This window comes from Trachemys scripta, chromosome 9 (assembly GCF_013100865.1).
Source record: "Trachemys scripta elegans isolate TJP31775 chromosome 9, CAS_Tse_1.0, whole genome shotgun sequence".
NCBI lineage: Eukaryota > Metazoa > Chordata > Testudines > Emydidae > Trachemys > Trachemys scripta.
In genome coordinates this window covers 23,822,297-23,848,190 of record NC_048306.1, presented here as the reverse complement: position 1 = coordinate 23,848,190, position 25,894 = coordinate 23,822,297, and the positions used below count along the sequence as shown (strand labels likewise).

Sequence of the window (25,894 nt, the reverse complement as noted above, 5' to 3'; positions counted from 1 at the left end):
GAATGAGCAAGTGAGCAATCCAGGCAGTGAGAGTGCTGTGGTGCTCCGGCTCTAAGTTCAGAAGGTACTAACTAGTCTGTGGTTCTGCTCTGAAAAGTGACTGTGCAAATGGCATCTTATTCAAACAGAGATCAGCATCTTGAGCGTGTTCAGAGTCAGGGCTGCTGGCTTTACTGAGTAAAATCTGTTTCTCTTATTGTTTCCCTGCAGAGATACAGCTGTGTGGAAGCAGATGGATTCTGTACTGCCTTGTGTATCACCAACAGAATTGTTAACTAAATTCTGACTGCAGAATTTTTGTTTTTGCTGATGAGGTGCCAGCCAGATAAGACCCAGCTTGATGTTCAGATCTCAGGATGAACCTGCTGAGTTGGCAATTTGAAGAAGAAAAAAAACCCTCTAAATGAGCAGGTTTGACCTGGAGTAATTGCCACTTATTCAGTCACTTTTCAGAGAGGAACCACACTTTGGCATGGCAGTTGGCTTTGACTGACTGAGTTTTATGATCTTCAGGTACACTGCAGTATCTTTCTCCAAAAGCCCTCCATGCGTATGCAGTGGAGAGTTAAAGAGCAGTTAACAACCCACAAGATGTTTGAAAAACATCGAAACTACCTTCCACAGTGGCGGTGCTCAAAAACTCGCAAGTTCTACCTAAAATAAATACAAACGCTCATTTTAGTTTCTCTGCAGTATTCCCTTGTACTTCCTTACACTTACTGCCAGAAATACCTTCAAGACTGCAGATACTGAGGCTAGCTAACTGCTAATCTGGTTTAGTTATCTTAGGCAATGGACAGGTTTGTGGGTAACCAGTATTATAGATCATATTGTTTCCTGAAAGTTTTTCTCCCTTGTTCTTTATGACCAGTGACACTGGCACAGAATCAGGATCTTTCTCAACAGTTTGTCTGCCTCTGAGCTCTCGCCTATAGAAATGTCAATAAAAGGGAGAAGTAATTAAAGAAATAATCTCAGATCAAAATCCTCTTTTCTGACATTACAGCCACCATTTATGAAGCTATCTCCTTATGCGTCTTGTTTGTATCTGCAAGATTCTTGCCTCACCCCCGCAAAATCTCAGAGCCCTGAGTCTGTTAGACCCCAGCTAAAGTTATTACTGCTTCCAGGTTTATGACCATTTCATCCCCTCTTACAGGCTGCACGGAGTCCAGGAGCTTGGTGAGCTGGTAGAAGCGCCGAGAGCAGGATGTGGGATTCTTTCTCTTGCAAGATATGATACGATCAAGTTCCTTTATGTAGTTCATTCGAAGTTCATCAAAGAACTTCTGATTCTTCAGACCGTCCACCGGAACTGGCATGGGGACAAGGAGAGGAAACAATCATAATGCGGAGAGACGAAAACAAGAGCAACAGGAAGACTGAAAAAAACCCACATCCCCAGTCATTCCCCTCATCTTCGCTCCCACTGTGGATGATTGAGGCTCACTGTCTAGGGATGAGGCGTGGGGAGGAGTTGGGGGCGGGTTGCACCTCTACTAACATAGCCGTTGTTTGGTGCTGTCATTATTACAAAACAAAGGTAGCACATCAGACCCACCACAAGCTGTGGTCAGATTTTCCTCCTCAGCCACTCACACTCACAGGTCCATTTATTAAAAGCAATTAGGCAAGGGAGTTGGCCAAGCCCCCATCAAGAGTAGGACTTAAGAGCAGGTTAGATAAGGGAATTACATTGGGAGGACTCCTGCAAAATGCAGAAGGCAGGATGGATGGTTGTAGTGGTGTTTGCTGGCTCCACTATCGCATCTAATTTCTATTTCTGAAGTCATCTCTCTGCCTTTCAGCACAATGGCTGAGGCAAACATTCACAGCCAGGACACGTGGGGGAACTAAGGTGACCAGATCTCCCGCTTTTATAGGGACAGACCTGATTTTTGGGGCTTTTTCTTATATAGGCACTTATTATCCCCCACCCCCTGTTCCAGTTTTTTTACACTTGCTATCTGGTCACCCTAGGGGGAACCAACTACATACAGGGTCACACCGGGCATATCAACCATTAATCTGCTCAGAGAAGGATGCTGCCACTCACTAATACTGAAGAGGAGTAGAGCCTTCATGCAGAGAAACTCCTGGGGAGTGATTTGAAGCCATCCGAACTCCTGAGAAAGATGTCGCATCCTGACACACTGGCTGTACATTCTGGATTTGTGCATTCGGTACCTGGCAAGATGGCAAGAAGGTTAAAGCACCGCTGGTCTGATATGCAGGCTGATCGAGATACTTATTAAAAAAGACAAAGACCCAACAACTTTGCATGTACCCTAGCATGTTCTATCTGAAAAGGAGCTAGTCTTTCTCTCTTGTGGGATCTCAATAGCAGCATGGCCTGAATTCAGGAAAGGAAAGTTTTCCAAAATACCACCTAGCATCTGCTTGATAGGGAATGGGATGATCAGGTGGGATTTTAAGGCTCATCTGACCCTCTCACTTGCTGAAAAGTGTCAGCAACCATGTACCATATTTAACAAACTACAGGCATGTATCCTGGTGCGAGTGCTCGGAGGAAGAATCAGACTTTGTGCTGAGCACCATGCTCACACTCTATGTCTGTGGTCTCAGTGACAACACGAGGGGAACCTCAAGATTACTATTTTTTTTTTTTGCCACAACTTAGCGGAGGGCCAATCAGACAGTAACATGGCAGGAACTTCTGACACTCTTTGCCACCATTCCAAACTGGTAAATGAACGTTGAAGCAACAGTTCCATTGTGGCTCCCTTGACAGGAAGCAGATTCTCTTGTTAAATCTCTAATTCCCCTTCTCCCCCCCCACACACTATTTTGATCATTCTCTGAACTGCATGTACCTTTTCTATGGATTTCTTCACTGTATAAGCACAGAGGTGAATCAGCTGCAAATGTCCCATTACACAAAGAGGCCTAAACTTCTAGCACTGCAGTTGCAACCTGAAAACCAGGGACTCCTGGAGCTCATGCCAATGAATGGGCAGCTGGAGAGGCCATTACCAGCTGAAGGAGCAATGCTCCAAGTGAGCAGGTATCCAGAACACCAGCTGAAGTTAGGACTCGATAGGCAGGTGCTGGAGACAGCACCCGTGCTGGCTGAAGATGTGTATTGTGGTTGGGTGGGGGGAGAGGGGGAAACAGGCATGATGCCTCACCCTGTACCATTTGAGTATGCCTTATCCTTACTGTTATCAGTCAGACTGCCCATGAGAGCAAGGGCTGCAGAAATGAGCTGCATGGGAGAAGTGAGAGACAGGGGTATGGAAGAGGGGGACATGGGAAAGGGAAGCAGTATGGGAGGTTGGGAAGGGGGAAAAACAGGGAAGAAAGAGAGAAACCCAGGGTGCTTCCTGGTGGGGAAGGAAGATAAGAGGGAGGAAAAAGGGAGAGAAAATAATAAAATATCAGAAGGAAGAAGAGGAGGAATTGTCTGGAGATTGATACTGAGCCCTGCCTCATTGGGCATCAGTACTGAGATATTCTCAGCCTCCTCAGCTTGCACCCTCCACTAAAGCAAGGGCAACGAGCCAGGCTTTGCCAACCCTCCTCCTTCGGGGGGCCTTGATGAAGAGAGACCAGACACTGGGATTGGTGTCCCTGACACTGCCATGGACAATGAGACCCAACACTCCAGCCAAGTGAGATTTGGTGTTCAGGGGTTTCCAAATAATGTGAAAGGAAATGGGACAATTCTGGCTGGAAAAGGTCACAGATGCCTCATGCTATAAAAATACCTGCAGTTGTCACATCGCGCCCCCGAGAACATGTAGTATACAGATGGTTTATGACCTGACATACTAATACCTAATATATTACCAGGACGGGTCATTACTCATCCAGGCCATTTGCCATAATAATCAGGTCGTTGTCAACTATGCAAAGCTCCCATTTACAAACGTATCTTGCACTTTGTGAGGTGCATTACGCAAGTTGCTATTGGCTCTGCAAGGATTATCGTGCTGTCAGTAAAGACAGCTAACAAGTTCATTATGTCTCCATTTATACAACTGTGCTGTGGGTCTAAGAACTCAACAGGCCTGAAGGAGAACCCACCAAACTCTTGATTTAAAGGAGACCCCTTTTCATTTAAGGCAACTTAGACAAAGGCAGGTGTTTTAACTATGTATTGAATTAGGTGCTTGGATATCCTGGCAATTGGTATAGTGTAAGAGCCCAGGCAGAGAGGAAGACAGGCAGACAGACAAAGGAGAGAGCTGGTGGTTTCAGAATGAACTGCATGGTACAGAGCATTCTGAACCACCCTTTGAAAAGCCTCGTCAGAGCAATACAGCCTGGTTGCTGGGCAGAACAGAAAGGTTTCATAAAAGAGCTGCTATTCTTAGTCTGGTCTATTAATTTCTAGCAGTAGTGAGCGTGTCTGGGAAAGAATAACCAAAGTCTGAACATTCCCAGCAGTTGGAAGAACCTCCTTCTTCTCTGTGCACTTCAGGTCATGCTACATCTGATCATGCCCTGACCCACCTGCCAGTGAAGGGGAAGCCACACCGGCACTCAGAAGCACAGCAGGATCTCAGGGATTAGTCTCTTGCAGTCAACACTGCCTTTCTCTGAATGAGGAGTCTATCTGAATGTAAACTCTAGGCCTGGTGAAGAAGGATAGGAAGGCTCGATAGCATCACCTTCTGTTCCTGGATCACCTCAAGGAGATTTCGGCAGACTAACTAGCGGAAAATCAGCAACATTCTTGAATTTTGAATGTTGTGAGCAGTTCTCAGCGTGAGGTTATCTGGCCTGTACTCGTTGGGAGCCTGTTAGATAGCTGTCCCTCTTTCACTTTCTGTCTGCAATCTTTCTGACATGAACAATACAAAATATCAAATTGTTGCTATTTAACACTTACTCATTGAAGACCAAGTCGGGAGCAAAGTAAAGCATCCTGGAGTTAACATTGGTGAAAGATCTCCATCCCATGGCGAAAATCATAAGACCCATCCAGGAATACTGGATTAGTGCCATTTGGTCATCCACATGCAAGTTACGGAATCCTACAAAAGGCCATAAACAGAGATCACAAGTTCAGTCTGGATTCAAACAATTCACCAGAATTTCTTTTTTTAAATACAGCACTTTAATTCCCAATCTCTGCTCCTGGGGACTTCAGAAAGTTAGGACAAGGTAGCCCCCAGCCTAATCTCCATATGTCCCAGATTACCAATGTGTTCCACTATGAGCCAGTGTGTATGGGATGTCTGCAAACACAAACTAATTCAGTCTCCTCCTTCTACCAGATGACAAAATTGCAACCTTGCTGTATTGCAACCTTGGAGCCATGGCACTGATATGCTGATGGTAAACTGGAAGCCTCCAAGCCAGAAGCTGCAACTGATGGGTTGTGACTCAGTGTGGAAAGAAGAGAAAGAACAGGTGAAAACACAAACAGCTTGGGGTCATAAAATAGGACAGTAAGTTGCACTTATATAGTATCTTTCTCCGAGAGTCTCAAAGAACTTTATAAATGATAAAATAGTGTTCTCAGGATGATTCATAGTCAAGCCACAGGCACATTTGCAATTCGCAGAGAGAGACACACATACATACACACACACACACACACACACACACACACACACACACACACACACAATTCACAGCTATTTCTAATTTCTCTGGATATTTATCAGTACATATAGCCATAGATAACCTGCAATCCTGATCTTAGCTTTCTATAAATTCTTACATTACTGTGACCAAATAAAGTCTTAAGTGTATAATTATGAGACATCAGTTCAAACTTCTCTTGTCTGAGAAGCTGTCAATTTCAAGTGAGCACAAACCATGCATTATTGCTATGCTGTAATTGCTTTAGGATTGAATGTGTTCTTTCAGTTTTCATTTCGCTGCATGAAAGCACACTTCGTGTTTAAATAGTGCTGTGCAGAATTAGTATAAGGGATTTTCCATTGTCAGGACTTTTAAGCACTGATGGACTCAGTATTACTTGTAGGCACCTAGGGTGAGACTAGTTAGCAAAATGCAAGTAAACATTATACATTTAAATCATCTCCATGCTTTATAAACTCAGGTGTGTGCCTTCTGAGAAGTATTTAACTTAGAACCAAATTCTCTTTTCAGTAATGTAATACATGTATAAAAAGCCTTTCCTACTTATCCAATGAATTTGGTGTGTAGATGAATTCTCCAGTCTAATTTGATAGTTTACAATGGCTGGTCTCTTGAAATATGAAGAAACCTCAATTCAGTTCAAGGTGATCTTAGCGCTATCTGCGTGGCCCTTATTAACATAGTATCTGTGTGTTTCCTCAGTGAAAAAGAAAAACATCAAATTTTCTTTGCCCTTCTTTGCCAGGAGGTGTAGCTTGAAAGCTAGCAGAAAATACATACAATTACATGTATTTTGTGTGTGGGGGGTTGCATTTAGTTCTGCATGCTGGGAGGCCTATCTGTGGTCATTTTTATCTCTTGTGGGAGTCAGTTAAATGGTCTAGGCGCAGGTCTGGTGAAGAATGATTCCTGCATTCACAAGCCCATCTGCTGGTTGGCAGTTTAATGGCTGCAATGGAAAGTAACAGTCTTGGCAAGGCGTGGTCATGGAGTGAGAGGCAATCCCATAGAGGTTTCCCATAGAGGGCTTTGTATATTAAAAAACAGACTTTGAATTTGACTCTGTACTCAATGGGAAAGCAGTGTAGAGAGAAGTGCACAGGGTGACCTGTTCATGGCAGCCTGTGCTTCGGTGCAGACAGATGTTCTATATACGGTGACTGCCTTTGTTGGATGGAAATAAGGGAAGGGCACATGAAAAATAAGGGACTGCTTTATTTTAAGGGAAATTTTAGGGAAACACCATTTCCCTTAGCATGGCATTTATTTTTCTCTCATGGGTACATTTCTACTGCCCTCCAGTATACAATGCAATCATCATAAGCTTCAATTTAATGTTTAAAATGGTACTTATTATCAGTTTTAATACCTTTCAATACATCTTAAAATAAGGGATGCGTGGTCACCCTAAGGGGCAAATCAGTGAAACCAGGGAAGGGTGATCACCCTAGATTTATACCAGATGCAAATTTCATGGGCTACTAGGCTTCATTCCTAGATATAATGACTAGCCTGACTTGAACCTGAAGGACATGAATATATGGATTGCTGTAATCAGATCTTTCTCTAGTAGGATGCGGCACAGTCTCTTGCCGAGTCACAAGTGGAAAAGAGCATTTTTGCAGCTATTAATGGCCTGGCAGAGGCTGGGATGAAGATTCCCCTCCATATCTCAGGATCGAGGGACAACAATGAATGGCCTCTCAGGAGAGAGCCAATGGCTGGGAGGAGGACTGGACTATCACTGGGCCTGTCGTTCCATTTCTTTGTTTTGAACTTGTGTTACCATAGAAGGGGAGGACCTTTTGACTTAGTCAGAAGGCTCAGTTCCTTACCAGCGAAAAGGAAACAGAGGCATGGCTGCATCTCCATGAAAGCCACTGCTACACATGGCAATTTGTGCATCCACGTGCATTGAGGAGCTCAAAAGGACTCCAAAGCTGTCAAGTGTCTTTACAGTAAGTGGGAAGGTGCCTTCTGTTGAGGAGGATGTGACAGAGGATGAAACCTTGTTAAAGCACCTTTCTCTTCCTAACTCCCAGGACAGATAGCGGCATGTCTGGATCAAATAATTAACTCTGTTTCGTACTGTAACTTCCATTTTGTATTCAGACCTCCATTTTGTATTCTGTGCTGAATGCATGTTTAACCTTGCCCAAGGCAAGGTTATTGAATTGCATTCCAGATAAGCACCTTCCCTGGGGAGTGGGACTAGCATCTCATTGAAGGAACACCACTGAGAAGCCACCTCAGTGCAATCTGAAGCCATCAGCTTGGATTGTCTCTCAAATGCTGGCCCGACCCCTTGGAACAATGGATTTTCTAGACGGGGCACCAGCAGTGGCTGATAGATCTGCAGCTTCTGGGGCAGGGCACATGGCAAAAAGATAGAAAATATATTTAAGGGTTTTGCTTTGATTCTGTAAAGCAGACCATTGCCACATGTTAGATGGACAGGCAGGAGAGAGAGACATTATAGTTTTTTTATTCATTTCTGATTAGTGGTCCAGTGTCTGATTCCCTTTAAAAGCTGATATGGACCAAACAGGATACAATCCTCGCTTTGTATGAAGAGCTGACATAGTCCATGCAGAACATCAGATCACTGTTCATGCATCACCATCTTACAAAACAGTGAGAAAACAAGTTGTCTTTTGTGAATTTATATTTGTAACTGCATGCTGTTACTTGTGGGTTTTTTCCCCCAGAACCGAGAGTCATAAATCTTGGGACAGCCTGGTTTAATTTTGGAATTTCAAAGGTTTAAGCAACTGATAAATACCTCCTGGGAACATTCTTTTTTGGGGCCTCCTGTTTTGCCATGCATATCTCTTCAATCTTTGCAAAGTGTCCATGTGACTCCTGAGTTTGGGGTGGTATAGCTTTGGTCAGCTGTGCACAACTCTGTATTTCTTTTCAGGCTGACATTTCTCTTCTTGAAAAGATGTCCACTTTGAAGTTTTCTAGCTTATACCTAAAGCCTCTGCATGTTTTGGGGTGATTTTATAAATGAACTCAATCAATCCAGTCTCAGCAATATACAGATCTAATCCAAAGACCAATGAATTCAATGGAAAGGCTCAGAATTAGGCTCCAAATCACTTCAATCATCTCTTTCCTTCACTTGGTTCAGGATCAGGAGGAAGAAACAGTGGTCTAAAACTTCAACCTGTACATCAGTACCTGTTTATTCTCCTTAATTCAGTTCTGAGGTTGGAATCACTTGTGTGTGCTTTGGAGCTGTGTTGTTTGTGTGTGAATCAAAGAGCTAATGGGCCTCTGTGGTTTTCAGTTCTCATTACACACTTTGCTTGGATTCCCCTTCAAGACTTAATGTTGGCTTTTCAACTTACTAGTTAAATGTTTCATCTGATCTTTAATATCGCATATTCTCTGCCACCTTTGTTCATTATCTGTTAAGTATGTTCTCTAAAACTGTATGGCTTCTGCTGTGCAATCTATTACTATTATCTTTATGATTAATACTTAAATAACATTCTTGAAAAGAAATATTTCCCAATGCCTTTTAGCCTATAAGACTGCTTTACTGTGCTTCAATGAACACAGTGGTCTATATTTTCAAAAGTAACTAATGATTTTGGGTATGCAACTCAAGACATCTTCAAGAGGCTTGATTTTTCTGAAAATCAAACCCCTTTAAGGTGTCTCAAAATCTGGGTGCCCCAAATCACTAGTCATTTTTTAAAATCTAGGCCAGTACGTATTGCTAAATGTTTAAATAATGTTCAAAATATTGTCAGATTCAGTATTTCCTCCCACATTTTAAAGCATATTTACAGTAATATAATCTGAGTGATACTTTGGTAATTTCTGACTTCTGTTAAGATTAGACTAGATTTCTTTCCCAAATACAGAATGTGAAGGACATATTTAGTCTGATTTGGATTTCATTTAAAAAACCCATTCTGTTTATTTAAATTCTTGGCTCTTATTCATGTGAATGAGAGTTCATTCAGATGTGAACAACGGTTTTCTTTGTTTATCAGATGATTCATGACCATTAATTTAATAGTGCAGTATGATATATCTTTTAACTGATTGTCTGGTATGATCACACCTACATGATAACAATGGGCTAGATTCACAAAGGAACTTAGGCCTGGGTGACAATGAGTATTGTCATTCCTAACTTTTAGAAACCTAGAAAATCACTGGGATTCACAAAGCCTGATTTTGGTGCAGAGGCTCCATATACAATGAATGAAGAGAGATGGGTGTCCAAAAATGGGATTCATAAAACACAGCATGTGAAGCAGCTCCTTGCCAATGGGAGGTGCCAACAAAAGGAGTGCATGCAAAGCCCCGCCCCTCTCTTGGAGATAGGCACCTGAATCCAAGTTGCAGGAAAGTGCCTCCTTCTGCTTGGGATTCTTGACTGCAAACCCTCTCTGGTGTTAGATGCCTATGCTATTTTTGCAAGAAGCTGCTGGGGTAAAAGGGGGGAATCAGTACTCCCACATCCCAATTGGATACCCTAACCACTGGGCTAAGAGTTACAAGGGAGCTCCATCTCCCCCCAAAAACTGTTTTGTGCAAGCTTACCTATAAGGGCCAGATCCAGTAGGCAAGGTCTGAGCCTGCAGGCGAGTTTAGTGGAGAAATGCCTATATTCCTTCAGTCATTCATTGCTCTGGGGCTTAGGCATACAGATGCCTGGTGTGGGGCAGCAGTGCACACACTCAGAGGCAGAGACATAGGTGCCTAGGGAACTTTTACTGCAAAAATGTAGGCACAAAATGATTTTAGGTACCTACAAGTTTTGAGGGCAGTTGAGCAAGAGTTTTGTGAATCCCAGTGGGCCTGGTTCTGGGATTTAGGGGCCTAAAGTGCTACCTTGAAACCTAAGTCCTTTTGTGAATCTAGCCCAACACCTGAAAAGTTAAATCTCAATAAGATTCAAGTCATTGTTCATTTTAATTTTAAAGAGTTGAAAGCATAGATAGTTTCTTGCAATTAATGTTAACACAATACAGTTTTATGGAGAGATGCTTTTAGCTTCTCTCTTAATAAACATTTTTATTTGTCAACTAGACATTTTTATTTTTACAAGATTGGCAGCTTATGAGTTTGCTTAATAACAAAAATTGGAAATTTTATTTCCCTTCTCGTCAAAATCAGTTCTTTTAATTTATTAAATTTTACTGTTTACTTTCCAACACTGATTACTGACACGCTGTATTAAATTGAGGTTTCTAATATAACTGAATACCCACTTTCTGTTCGGGAAGCTGTATTGTCTAGACAGTGGAAAACAGTGTCTACTCAGAAAGTGGAAAGCAAAGTTTATCCAGACAATGGTAAACACTCCCAGTTAAGTTAGCACCCCTACAGCAAATGAGTGACCTTGTATAAATACATTATTAGACAAAAGATTTCTAACAAACTCCAAATAACAAAAAACATTGGAGTAGCCATAGAGTTTTAACTCAAAGGGCCAATGTGCAGAAATCTTGCGTCACTTTAACATGTAAGTATCTATCTTTAGAAACCATCAATTTGTCAGGTGCCTCTGATGTGGCTGCATGAATACTGGGTCACTGCAGAGAGAATGAGGCATGCTCATCCCCCTGGTCCATGGCTAAAAGTGACCCAAAATCCAACCTGGAGGAAAAAACAAACAAACTGACCTATTGAAGCTGTTCTATACAGGATCCACCTCTTTACCAAGTGTTGTGTAGATAGACTTTTTTTTTAAAACAGACAGTGAGAAGTAGGGCTGCCAAGGAAAAATTTCAACTACAACCCAAATTCAGAGGGCGCTTATTAAACATATATGAAGGGAAACCAAACAAAAATGACACAGAAAATTCAAAGGGCAGAAAACCTACCTGGTGTGAAACTGGGCCACATTGACTGGCCACTTACTTAGGAGAAAACAGGAATAAATGCCTCATTTTAATCCCATTTTAGAATGCAACCCTAACTATGGAGTCACTACCAGGTGCCTCCATAATAAATACCACATTTTATAGGTGTCACCATCAGCCTGTCCTCTGCTCTAGGCACACAGGAATACAATCACTGGCCATTAGGCTGCCAGCAGCTGTGCACTCTAAGAATCAAATGCATGAAACAGGACATCTTCAGGCATCTTTGGAAGCCAGAGGGTTAATGAAGTCAGAGAGTGTATCTAGAATGTAGGTTTGGTTGATGTTTGCTACAGGATAACCCTTTCTGAAGCTCACTTCTCTCCTGTAGCTCTCTCTTGCAGTATGCTATAAACTATGAAATAGTGTTAATCTGCTAATCTGCTAATAATATATTAATTTAATATTGCTACTTACAATAACATTACATTAATTTGTGCTAAATAATCCAAAGTCCAATCAATTTTTGGCACACTTAGACTTCCAGGATTGATTCTCCCATAGTTTTAGGTGACAGAGAGAGACACAGAGGAACTTTTGCATTTAAAACTCTTTGACAAATTATATTAAGATGAAATTCCAGCACTTGGAGGAGATACAGTGTGAAACAGGCTGGGAGAGCATAGATTCTTTCATGCCAATGTGTTCTGTTCCCCAGCTACTTTCAGCCTGGTTTTACCCATCTTCCACCTCCTACATTATCAAACAGCATTATTTTCATTCCTTCCGTGAGAGGATTCACTCCTTCCACCCTCTCACAGGAGTGTGTCACACTGTTAGTCCTTCATTTTAAGCTGCAGCTCCTGCCTGAACCTAACATTCCTCCTAAAGCAGACAGAGATCATTGCACAGAGAAGAATAGAGACGCTTCTCTTCTTTGCAGCAACTACCATCCCTGCTGGTCTAGAAAACATTCAGATATTTGAAAAACCTAGTGCTTAGATTTGCAGAAGCTATTCAATAGTGGCCAAAACCATACCCATGTGACAACCACCTGCCAAGGGAATGAACCCAAGCAGGGACTGAACCCAAAAGTTTTCATTCTAAAAGCACAAGCCTCTTCTGGTTGAGCTAAAGAAGTAAACGCCTGCAGCTGCAGCAGACTCATTAACCTGTCATGGACCAGCCACTAGAGGGGCACAAATCCCACGCTACGGCAATGTGGGTTACACTCAAATTTTGTGGGTGTAATTTGTGCTCACAGAAGAAAACATTCTGAAAATGCGCCCCTACAAATGTTGTGGTTTTGGGGCCCAGATTATATGATTCTTCTATTGAAACATGTCCCTGCCATGATTCGAGTGTGATGGTTTTAGGGAGGTGGGGGAAGGTTCTGGAATTTGTCATTTTTCTCCTCACCTGGCAAGGCCTTTGCCCACTTCACCACATGCACCAGCTGCCTCTCCCCAAGCTCATTCAGGCTGGTCAGCAGAGCAGCAAAGGAGTCGGGCTGGTTGTTGTCATGACCTGCACACACCACACCAGGCTCAATGGCTTCTAGGACATTGAGGAAAATGGGCTGGCACTCAAACCCATCGATGCGTGTCATCACCATCTTGGAGGCCTGCTCATCTGTTGGGCTGGACGAGCTGGCTCCCTCGCCATCCTCTTGCAGCTTCAGGTTGCCCAGTTTCTTCAGCTTGCGGGCTGTGGAGAACGACACAGCTTGGCATGATGGTTAAATATAAAACAATCTTAAGGCTTTGTACACTTCCAGCCCCACCACCCACAAGAAGGGTGAAGCTGAAAGAGAGCTGCACCTTCACATTTAGTCTAGTGACAGCCGGAGCCTGGAAAGTTATCCAGCTGCCATGGTGATGGGGGCACTGTGTCAGAACAAGGATGGAGGTCTAGTATAGAGAAAAAGCATTCAACCCACTCATTCATACATGGCAAGCAGTGTTACTGAGACAAGGACGAGGTTGCTTGACCTCAAGAGCGATCGGTCCCATCTGCATGGTGTTACTTTCAGATATATTTATTTTGGAAGGATTGGGGAGAGAAGAAGAATATGACTGCATGTGTGTGTTGAGGAAAGAGTGTGTGTGTGTGTGGGGGGGGGAGGAGTGGTGGTGGTGGCGTGTATTGATCCAAACAACTGTGCAAGTAAAAAAAAAAAACATAACCCAACATATGACCGACAGCAAATAAATCACTGCACCATGCAACTCTGAAGCACAGAAACCCATCACCCTGTGGCACCACAACATAGCACAATCTCTACATCGTAGTTACCCTGCTGGAAATGTATATTACACCCATCACTGTGGTATCTAGGCACTATTGCCATGCAAATTATTGTGACATCACAAATCCAATACTGTAACTTTATTACAGGATTAAGCAGAGGGAGAAAATAAGCCATGAACAACAGGTTGAACCTAAGCCAAACACTGTAGGACTCAAGCATTCCTACTTGATACTCACTCTACAAATGGATCAAGGAAATCAAAAGACTAGATGGCACCAGAGTTGCTTCACCACAACCATCTCAGTCACTTCCTTCAAAACAGGCAACACTCAAGACAAGATGGCAATTAACCGGGATCAGGTGGAGCTGCAGCCTTGTGGATGTGTGATGTCAGCATACAGATGGCAAATTACGGTGCACAGGATGCCACAATGAGGATATCCTAGAAGTCAACACCTACACACTACAGTGATGGACCGCATAGATTAGACAGACAGATACATTAGATCAGTGACTCTCAACCCTTCCAGACTACTGTACCCCTTTTAGGAGTCTGATTTGTCTTGCGTACCACCACGTTACACCTCACTTAAAAATGACTTGCTTACAAAATCAGACATAAAATACAAGTCTCTCTGCACACTATTACTGAAAAATTGCTCATTTGCACCAAATAATTATAAAATTAATCAACTGGAATATAAATATTATACTTAAATTTCAGTGTACAGTATATAGAGCAGTACAAACAAGTATGTCTGTATGGAATTTTAGTTTGTCCTGACTATGATAGTGCTTTTTATGTAGCTTGTTGTAAAACTAGGCAAATATCTAGATGATTTGATGTACCCCTGGAAGACCTCTGCGTACGCCCAGGGGTACACGTACCTCTGGTTGAGAACCACTGCATTAGATAGATGGACAGATGGTTAGATCTCACATACAAATTATACAGTCCATGAACAAAATACCAGGAACTTCATGTGTACAATTTAGAAATGCTTTGAGATTGGGTATTTAGTGTTCAGTTTAATTTATAATGTTCTGATGTTTACATCAATGGCTGACTGGTTCATATGTATGAAATCTACTGAGCTGAGCGTGTTACTCTAGATGGTAAACCTTTTATCCCCAACAGCCCCAATGAAAATTAATCAATCATGATAAAAAGCTGATTGCTTAGTTCAAGCACAGAAAATAACACAAAAACTGTTGTCCTTGGGGTTCTGGCTCCTACATTATATGATACTCATCTGAAACTTCCTTTCGGCTGTAATTAGAAAAGCAAGCCTCGAAACGTAAAAATGTCAAGTCAAAGTGCAGCTTTGTAAATCAATGCAAAGGCTGATCTTTAAATAATATGCTTTGGATGATCTACAGTAATAGCAATTAAGGGAGGCTGCTCTGAGAAAATGAGAACATGGCAATAAAAATCAGAGAGTAGCATGGAAAACAAGACCAAAGTGCAGCATGACATAGTCCTGCAATTATTTGTGTGGGTCACAAGCAAAACAAAAAACAAGAAATCACTCCTCTCAAACTCCTCCAAATCTCTGATGGCAGCCATATCATCAGGACTCAGAGTGATGAGGCTGTCCCCCTTTAGTAACCTTGAGATACCTTCCCTAAAAAATCTATCATCAGGACAGACTAGGAGAACTGTGCACTTTAAGTCAATAGGTGATTTGGTTTTGGACAAACAAGGAGAGATCTGAGTACAAAGTGCCGATTCCCGGTTACTAGAAATCCCACCATAATCAATAAAAAATCTGGAAAGGCTGGAGGCATGAATGAGCAAGTCAATGTCACGGTGACATGCTGATGTCCTTCAGTTGAACCCCGTGCTGTACTTTTAAAAGTCTATGAGCTTATAGGGAACAAGGTCCTTCCACTTTAATGAGAGAGAGAAATTTCAAATCAGTCCCTTCAGAGCTGAATAATCAAGACAAATAAACCAAGAAAAGTGTCATCCATTATAGGTCCTGCATCTACAAAGAGGTAGCTGTTATTGTATGCTATAACATACATGTGCATGGATCTGTTTATATGTGAGACCTACAGTAAGTGTTGTATTCATTTTTTAAAAATTGAATTAATAGTGGTTAAAAGGATCATTGTGAAGAAAGAAAACAGTTAGTTGAAATAATCACCCCAACTCTCATGAGACTATATATGTTATATATGTTATTGTCCAAAAGGAGTGTCAGTGATATGAATAATTCCCATTTCACAGAGAAGGAAGATATAAGCATTTGTGTTTATTTTTATTGCCAGGGATGGAGAAGTTTGATTCTTCCCATCACCAATGAAAATCTGATTTACTAGATCCAGAGGAATTTCAGATCTTTTCTCAGTGGAGGAATTATATTGTATTCAGCCTGGAAAACGAGCAGCTTTCTCTAAGGTATTGTTATTTCCAGGTCATTAGTGTGTACTTCTCTAGGACTGTATATGCCCCATCCCATATCGTGTTACCTATCTGGTCCTTTTCAATGTTTTACCTTTTTTTTAATCTAAAAACATGAGAGGTTGTTTCAGTGAAAGCAGGGTGAAGCATTCAGACATCTGGACAAACACAGCATCCAGGTAAACACCTAGCCCTGCTCCCCACCACCTTTCAAATTAGCACAGCTCCTCTTGACTGGTATTTTGCTTTGCTTATGTGCACAAAATTCCCACTGATGGCAACTGTCACTCTGCACATGCATAGGAGCAAAAATAATTAGAGTCAAGATCTACTGTGAAGATATGAGAGGAGGTTTTTGGCTCCCCACTCTCAATCTGTAAATAATGTGCTGCCATCATTACAAACACCCTGGCAAAATAATTAGATGAATAATGATAGTGAAAAATATATTAACTGCTTTTGCTGTTACTAGAAATATGAAAAATCTGGGAGCCTCACAATATACCGAGTTAAGTGCACTGGTCTTCCACCTACTTACCATAAATTACAAGTGAGATGAGTTTGATATTCTCACTTTACTCTTTATTCAATAAATATTTCTGTTGTGTTTGGGGAAAAGCCAGATAATGTATTCACATCATATGATGATGACAATCATGAAATACTTCGCATTCCAACAGTAACTAAGGAGGATGTTAAACAGCAGCTACTAAAGTGACGCATCTTTAAATGAGCAGGTCTGGATAACATGCTTCCAAGAGCTTTAAAAGAGTTTGCCGAAGAGCTCTGTGGACCACTAGTGTTGATTTTTAATAAGTCTTGGAACACTGGGGGAAGTTCTAGAGCACCAGAAGAAAGCTAATGTGCCAATACTTAAAAAGGGTGAATGGGATCACTAAAGTACTGTATTTTCTGGCGTATACGACTACTTTTTAACCCAGGAAAATCTTCTCAGAAGTCGGGGGTCGTCTTATACGCCGGGTGTCGTCTTATAGGGCGGGTGCTGAAACTTCCGAGCCGGACTGGAGAATCTGCGGTCGCTGCATATGGTGGGGGGAGCTCAAAAACGGCCGCGGCCGCATCCCCGCCCGATGACGAGGTGAGGGGGCGCCTCACCGGGAAGGTGTAAGTGAAGGGCGGAGCAAGCTGCAAGCGTCCGGGACGCCCGGGGTATGGAAAAAAGAGATAGAGCGGCACTGTGCCCAGAAAAACACGCCTCTTTCACCCGTCTGGCCCGCCCTTGTATCCTATTACTGTACCTCCTTCTCTGCCTCTCAGATCTCGCTCCAGAGGACTGCAGTGAAGCGGCGCAGGCGCGCATGTGCGAGATCTGAGAGGCAGAGAAGGAGGTAATAGGATACAAGGGCGGGCCAGACGGGTGAAAGAGGTGTGTTTGCGCTACCGCTCTGATAGTCTTGGAGACAGGGAGGGCTGGGTAGGCAGGGAGAGCTGACCAATCCAAGCAGGCTTTGTATACAACAACCAGCCAATCGCCGGTAAGATACATCGCTTGCCGTGATTGGGTGGTTGTTGTATACTGGGTACCGCATACAGTACAGCACTAGTATCTGTACCTGTTCATACAGTATAGCACCAGTACATACAGTACAGTATACAAATGTCCAACAGTCAAAACCCCATCATGGCTCCACCGGCAAGAAGAAAGAAATATGAAGCCAGTTTCAAACTTAAAGTTGTAAACTTTGCCATGGAACATAATAACTGCGCTGCTGCAAGACAATATGGAGTAACAGAAAAGATGGTTCGGGACTGGAAAGCAAATGAAAAAGCATTAAAGAGTATGCCAAGGGGTAAGTGTGTATTAAGAAGAGGCACTCCACATTGGCCAGAACTCGAAAAACATGTAGCAGACATGGTGAATGAGCATCGCCAAAACGGTTATGTAGTGACACGAAATAAAATACATTTGTTTGCACTTCAGTGGGCCAAATCTAACCCAGATCACAGCAACAGATTTAAGGCCACTGTATCCTGGTGTACTAGATTCATGGGAAGGCATAATATGGTACTGAGGCAAAAGATGAAAATCGCCCCAAAATTACCTGCAGATCTTGATAGCAAAGTAAATAGTTTCCATCGATACGTAATACAACAGCGCACTAAACATGGCTATGCGTTAAGTAGTATTGGAAATATGGATGAAACTCCAATGAATTTTGATATGGTTGGAAATAAAACTGTCCATCAAAAAGGTGAAAAAACAATTTTAATTAAAACAACAGGACATGAGAAGTCCAGTTTTACAGTGGTACTAGGATGCACAGCTGATGGTGCCAAACTGAGACCAATGATTATTTTTAAAAGAAAAACAATGCCGAAATTCAAGTTCCCTGTTGGTTGTTTTGTACATGTGAATGAAAAAGGCTGGATGGATGAAGAAGGGGTAAAGCTATGGCTTGATAATGTATGGAGCAGGCGACCAGGTGGACTTATTCAAAAATGTAGTCTACTGGTGTGGGATATGTGCAAGACTAAACACAGATGCGGCAGTTATTCCTGCAGGATTGACATCGTTGGTACAGCCACTGGATGTGTGCCTAAACAAGCCATTTAAAGATCGCATTCAAGAACAGTGGAATGAATGGATGGTTAGCGGCGAAAAGTCATTCACAAAAGGAGGAAACATGCGTGCTCCACAGTTGGATGTTTTGTGCAAGTTTGTCATAAAAGCCTGGAATGATATTGATGCAGAAACAGTAATCAAGTCTTTCAAGAAGTGTGGCATATCAAATTCATTAGATGGTATGGAGGACGACTACTTGTGGCAAGATGAAGAGGAAGCCGAAGCTGAGACCACACCATCTGATACGGAATTCGATCCATACGATGACTGCCTTACAAATGTATCACAAGATGTCATTGATGTACTTATGATATCAGATGATGAACAGGAGGATTTTGAAGGCTTTTAAAGGGAAACTGTCACGCCAGCAAAACCTGTAAAAATACTGTAGCTTGCAGTTATGATGGGCGTTGCTAACTCGCCAGGGACTTGCCCGGCACTTGCTCTCTCTCTCTTGTTTGTTATCTTCCTCCTATCATCATCAGTTCCAGTTTGGTTGACAGCTTAGAAAACAAACAGCATGGCAGCTCCCATGGGTTTATTGTCTTATCCTTCCTTTCAGCTTTAGAGTGAATTAGGAAAAGTTTAATCCACTTGCACTGTTTTATGTTTACATGTTTGATGACAAACAGCCTTATGTTTATAAGTGACAGTTTTCCTGCTAAGTACCTGCATGTCATAAGCATTTGAATTAAAATTACCATATTGAAATCAAATCTGATGTTTTTTTAATTTTTTTTTGGTGTGCGTTGGAAGAGGGGTAGTCTTATACGGCGAGTATATCCCAAACTCTATATTTTAACTGGAAAAGTTGGGGGTCGTCTTATACGCCCAGTCGTCTTATACGCCGGAAAATACGGTAATTACAGGACTGTCTGCCTGATTTCAAACCTAGACTAAATAATGGAATGACTGCAAAAAGAAGGTAATGTAAGTAATGCAATTTAACATGGAAAATACAACTTGTCAAACTACCTTAATATCATTTTTTATAACAAATGTGGTTGGTAAAGGTAACAGTGTTGATGTAATACACTTCTGTAAGTCATTTGACTTAGTACCACAACACATTTTGATTAATAAACTATAATGATGAAAAATCTACACGGCACATAGTAAGTGGGTTAAAAACTAGCTAACTGATATGTTTCAAAATGTAATTGTAAATAGGGAATCATCACTGAATGGGTGTGAGACTAGGGGGATTCTGCAGGGATTGGTTCTTGGCCCTACACTATTAAAAAAAATGTATGAATGACCTGGAAGAAAACAAACTCATAACTGATAAAGTTTGCAGATGACAAAGAGATTGGGGAAGTGGTAAACAATGAAGAGGACAAATCCAATGGCCCATCCAGCCCAGTATCCTGTCTTCTGACAGTGGCTGGGTGCTTCAGAGGGAATGAACAGAACACGCAATCATCAAGTGATCCATCCCGTCATCCACTCCCAGCTTCTGGCAGTCAGAGACTAGGGACACCCAGACCATATGGGGTTGCATCCCTGACCATCTTGACTAATAGCCATTGATGGATCTATCCTCCATGAACTTATCTAGTTCTTTTTTGAACCCTGTTATACTTTTGGTTTTCACAACATCCCCTGGCAATGAGTTCCTTAGGTTGACTATGCATTGTGTGAAGAAATATATCCTTTTGTTTGTTTTAAATCTGCTGCCTATTAATTTCATTGGGTGACCCCTGGTTCTGGTGTTATGGGAAGGGGTAAATAACACCTCCTTATTCACTTTCTCCACACCATTCACAATTGTATAGACCTCTATCATATCCTCCCCTTAGTCATTTCTTTTCCAAGATGATAAATCCCAATCTTTTAAATCTCTCCTTATATGGAAACTGTTCCATACCCTTACTCATTTTTGTTGCCCTTCTCTGTACCTTTTCCAATTCTAATATATCTTTTTTGAGATGGGGCAATCAGAACTGCATGCAGTATTCTAGGTGTAGGCATTCCATGGATATATATAGTAGCATTATGACATTTTCTGTCTTATTATCTATCGCTTTCCTAATGGTTCCAAACATTTTGTTTGCTTTTTTGACTGCTGCTGCACGTTGAGTGGATGTTTTCAGAGAACTATCCACAGTGACTCCAAGAACTCTTTCTTGAGTTGTAACAGCTAATTTAGACCCCATCATTTTTTATGTATAGTTGGGATTATGTTTTCCAATATGCATTACTTTGCATTTATCAACATTGAATTTCATCTGCCATTTTGTTGCCAAGCCACCCAGTTTTGTGAGATCCCTTTGGAACTCTTTGCAGTCAGCTTTGGACTTAACTATCTTGAGTAATTTTGTATTGTCTGCAAATGTTGCCACCTCACTGTTTATCCCTTTTTCCAGATCATTTATGAATATGTTGAATAGTACTGGGCCCAGTACAGACCCCTGGGAGACACCACTATTTACCTCTCTCCATTCTGAAAACTCAGCGTTTATTCCTACCCTTTGTTTTGTATCCTTTAACCTGTTACTGATCCATGAGAGGACCTTCCCTCTTATCCTATGACTGCCTACTTTGCTTAAGAGCCTTTGATGAGGGACCTTGTCCAAGGCTTTCTGAAAGTCCAAGTACACTAAATCTACTGAATATCCCTTGTCCACATGTTTGTTGACACCATCAAAGAATTCTAATAGATTGGTGCATGACCAAAACCAGAAGAGGGCTGTGTAAGGTGCATTAGCAGAGATGTTTGGTTGCTTACAAGTGGAACAGAAGGGTTACTGTAGGTCAGGATTGAGGTGCATCAGCACAGCTGTATAGGTGTTCAGGTCTGCAATAAAAAGGGAGACTCTAAGGCAGGAGTGAGGTGCATTAGGGACTCTTGCTGAAAAGTTACAAACATTACCAAGTGCTATATCTACTTCACTTCTTCCATTGTCCCCTTTTTTTTTGGTTTGATGGTATGGGTCATGAGAAGATCCTGTTTAATGGATTTCAGCTCTCATGTCAGAGTGAACTAAATCAATAATGAAGGCTTCAAAACTGCAATTCTGTGCGAAAGCAGAGAGAGTTTTAAATAAGGCATTTGCTTGGTCTCCTCCTTATAGCACTATAAATACTCAAAGCTGCAGGTTCACTGGTCACACATAGCTCTCTACCCAGAAGTGACTGGTGATTAATAAACAGTTAATACGAACTGTTTGACCCTGGAAGCATTCTTGAATGCTTTGTCTTTCTACTGGGGGAGAAAAATAGCAGTGTGTGAATTCCCAGCATACATGGCTTTAGAATTGCGTTAAAAACAAATGTAAAACAGACGAGGCAAACAGGTCAGGGTGACCTGGAGAGTGAAAACTACGCCCCATCGTTAGCAGCATTAATTGTCAGTCTGTCCTATGTGAGAACGTAGCAATGATGTATGGCTGCATTTATTCAAGGAAACTTCACTATGTATCTTTAAATAAAAAGAAAAAGAGCTTAAAAATAAATAAAGGTATGTTAGCTTTTGCAAACATAACAAAAGGCTGCTCTGTTTGTCAAGGGCTTAGCGCTCTGCACTGTTGTGCTGGAGATCCTGGTTTGATTCCTTGTCTCTGTCCTTCCCAGGCGTGCAAGGGCCAGAAGTAATACAGACAGTGCACTGTTGAACAGTGACCCCTCTGGCCAATTAAGGAAGTGCAGATCAGTTCCCAAAGGAGTCCCACTCTAGCATTGCTCATTCCAAAGATGGCTATGATGAGCCTCCAGGGGATATATGTATTGATCCTGCACTATTATAATCAATGGGAGTTTTGCCATTAACTTCAGTGACAGTCGGGGCTATAAGGCAGGAAACAATGCGAGCCTTCAGAATATAATGGAGTCCCTCCCAAACACATCCTTTACACTGGCGGTAGGAAATGTCACAATACCAGGGAGGGAGAGGAATTATTTAAGCTCAGTACCAATGTGGACACAAGAACAAATGGATATATACTGGCCATCAGGAAGTTTAGACTTGAAATTAGACGAAGGTTTCTAACCATCAGAGGAGTGAAGTTCTGGAGCAGCCTTCCAAGGGGAGCAGTGGGGGGCAAAAGACATATCTGGCTTCAACACTAAGCTTGATAAGTTTATGGAGGGGATGGTATGATGGGATAGCCTAATTTTGGCAATTAATTGATCTTTGACTATTAGGGGTAAATATACCCAATGGCCTGTGATGGGATGTTAGATGGGGTGGGATCTGAGTTACTGCAGAGAATTCTTTCCTGGGTGTCTGGCTGGTGAGTCTTGCCCACATGCTCAGGGTTTAGCTGATCGCCATATTTGGGGTCGGGAAAGAATTTTTCTCCAGGGCAGATTGGCAGAGACCCTGGGAGTTTTTCGCCTTCCTCTGCAGTGTGGGGCACGAGTCACTTGCTGGAGGATTCTCTGCACCTTGTAGTCTTTAAACCATGATTTGAGGACCCATCAGGGGCTTGTAGGGTTTTCTTTCATGATGCATTTCTGCTTTGAAATGTGCTCCAAATGGTGTCTTCTTAACTTTGCTGATCTGCTCCCCATATGAATTCAGTCACATTTGCTCACTTTGCTGGCTAAATTTTTCTCTGGTGGGTCTTCTGTTAGCCCTTCATATTCAACTAAACTCTGGAGGAACAAGCAGCATTCCATTCTGAACTGTGTGCTATCAACTGAAATGGATAGTGAAGTTCTGACTACGAAATGTTCCTTGTTGCCAAAGAGTGAGCAGGAAAAACCTCAGCTTGACGCACAGGCACCAAAATGAGTTTCCAGAGTTGGAAGACAGTAAAAACAACCCCCTCATCTTCTACTTGTAAAAGAGCACATCTGATCTGGACTCACCGAGACAAAAAAGAGAGCCCCACTATTCCATTTTTACAATCGCATTTTAGAGCAGAACTGAGCTTTGAATGACAAATTCAAAACAGCTGAATGTTCTGAACAGCTCATTCACTTGTGCACACACTGAGATATGTTTTCACCTTACAAGGACTATTGGTTTTTCTTATATCAGGTGAGGCAGAACCCATCCATTTTTACTTCCTGCACTTTGGGTCTCTCCCACATCTTGCTCATACAGTGATGCTTGATTGTGAAAGAGAGTCATGGTCTATTGGACATATTAATCTATGAAAGAGGCAGCTTTCAGGTTCTGTAGCCTGCCTCTCCCCCACCTGGCACAGTGTGATTGAACAGCTAGCCAGACCTTGTGCGCTAATCCAGCAGTGAGTGTGCATGAGAGCGAGAAAGCATGTTTACATTCGGCAATTTATTTTCCCTACTTCTTGCCTGGAAGGAATGGATAGTGGGGGTTGGGCTGGCTGCTTGCCTCTGACCTTCCCCTCATTGTGTTATTACCATTTTTTCAAATGCACTATTTGCTGGTGTAAAAGCGGAAGGGTCAGGCAGGGTACTTGCTGCTCTACTGAGCGTGTGTGCATGATGGGGAGAGGGGCATGGTTAGAATAATCTTGGAGATGGGGAAAAAACTAATCTAAATCATTGCTCCCCAGAGACCAACAAAATTGAGCCTTTTCACTGACAAGTTCCTTGACTATTTCACAGCAGCCTAACAATCCCCATCATATATTATCCAGCTCAGCAATGGAAAACACTGCAAAATTAACGTGTTTGTGTAGCTAACAATCATTAATGAAGGCTCCCACACCTCATTTTGTGCTGTGTTTAATGCTGCCAGACTCTTTCATTTTCATTATATTATACCATAGGTAGCCTAACTGGCAACTCCCGTGCTCTGGCTGTTGGATGTTCCATCAGCCCAATTTTCAGGGTATTTTCTGCCCCATGCTCACATCAAACAAACATCAAAGTTCACCACAGATGAGTCATTAATGGTACTTTTAAATAACAGTATTTTAACATATAAAGAGTATAAATCTGAGAGGAAACTTGGCAGCACATGGGCATGTTGATACTTTTATATGGAAATGTGGTAGTTGAGGTTGGTAAAGTGCCTACTTGTACAAGAGAGTAGGTTTGGCCAATTAAGCTATAGTTTCTAGATTTTAAACCTCAGACTTTGAAAGTTTGGGTTCGAGTTGGTTTTGACAAAGCTTCATCGTATGTTTTTCACCTTTTATTCTTCTACGGTAGTTGGCCTGGAGACTTGGCAAAAACGACGTTCAAACACAGACCTTACACTGCACAGATTGCCAGTTAGTCAAAAAGACAGAACCAGATATTCATTTACACCAGGCCTTTTCCATCACTCGGGCAGTGCAAAGTCACCCCAAAGTGGGAGTGAGTGGTGTAAAGGTGCTTTGGTGTAAGTGAAAATCTGGCCCCACAGTTTTTATGAAATTTCCCTGGATTAACAAGAGTTTAAATTAAGGGAAGGAATGTTTCTTGAAACTCAAACAAAAGGTTCAATAAATCTCAGAACTTAAAATAAAAGATTCCAGATGTTTCATGAAACTAAACATCACCTGGGTTCCCACCAGGCCCACTTACCCATTTACTGGTTACTAACTGGTACATTGACTCGGTTAACTGGCTACATGATCAACATGAGCTACTCCAAATACTGATGTAGACCCCCCATATGGCGCTTTCAGGCAGAACCAGAAAATTAAGTGATTAGTGTAACAACACAGCCTTGAAGAGATATGTTAACTACCAACTCAGCAATCAGAGCAGACAGGGCCAAACCGTGTTTAATGTTGTGTCAGCTGGTAGTGGGCAACCCTTACTGGAACCAGAAGGATAACCATGACCAACTAACTGGACGTTAAACACAATGGCCCTTGCCTGCTGACTGCTGAACTGTGTTAACATCAACCTAATTTTCTAGTGATGACTAGCCCTAAGGTGTCATAACTATAAAGGGAAGGGTAACAGCCCTCCTGTGTACAATACTATAAAATCCCTCCTGGCCAGAGACTCCAAAATCCTTTCACCTGTAAAGGGTTAAGAAGCTCAGGTAACCTGGCTGACACCTGACCTAAAGGACCAATAAGGGGACAAGATACTTTCAAATCTTGGTGGGGGGAAGGCTTTTGTTTGTGCTCTCTGTTTTGGGGGAAGTTCGCTCTTGGGACTAAGAGGGACCAGACATCAATCCATGCTCTCCAAATCTTTCTGAACAAGTCTCTCATATTTCAAACTTGTAAGTTCAGTCAGGCAAGGCGAGTTAGTTTATCTTTGTTTTCTCAACTTGTAAATGTACTTTTTGCTAGGGTGTTTACCTCTGTTGGCTGTAACTTTGAACCTAAGGCTAGAGGGGGGTCCTCTGGGCTCTTTAAGTTTGATTACCCTGT

General features: G+C 42.1%; 1 protein-coding gene across 1 annotated transcript in view; it reads right to left on the bottom strand.

Moving 5' to 3' along the window:
- The window catches only part of AR (androgen receptor), a 119,482-nt gene that overhangs the window by 7,851 nt on the left and 85,737 nt on the right, over positions 1-25,894 (bottom strand). Inside the window, exons 4-7 of the mRNA XM_034781910.1 lie at positions 12,825-13,112; positions 4,856-5,000; positions 2,057-2,187; positions 1,158-1,315 (exon numbers count right to left, since the gene is read on the bottom strand). Coding sequence (XP_034637801.1) covers positions 1,158-1,315; positions 2,057-2,187; positions 4,856-5,000; positions 12,825-13,112 — 722 coding nt within the window. The remainder of the gene's footprint in view (positions 1-1,157; positions 1,316-2,056; positions 2,188-4,855; positions 5,001-12,824; positions 13,113-25,894) is intronic.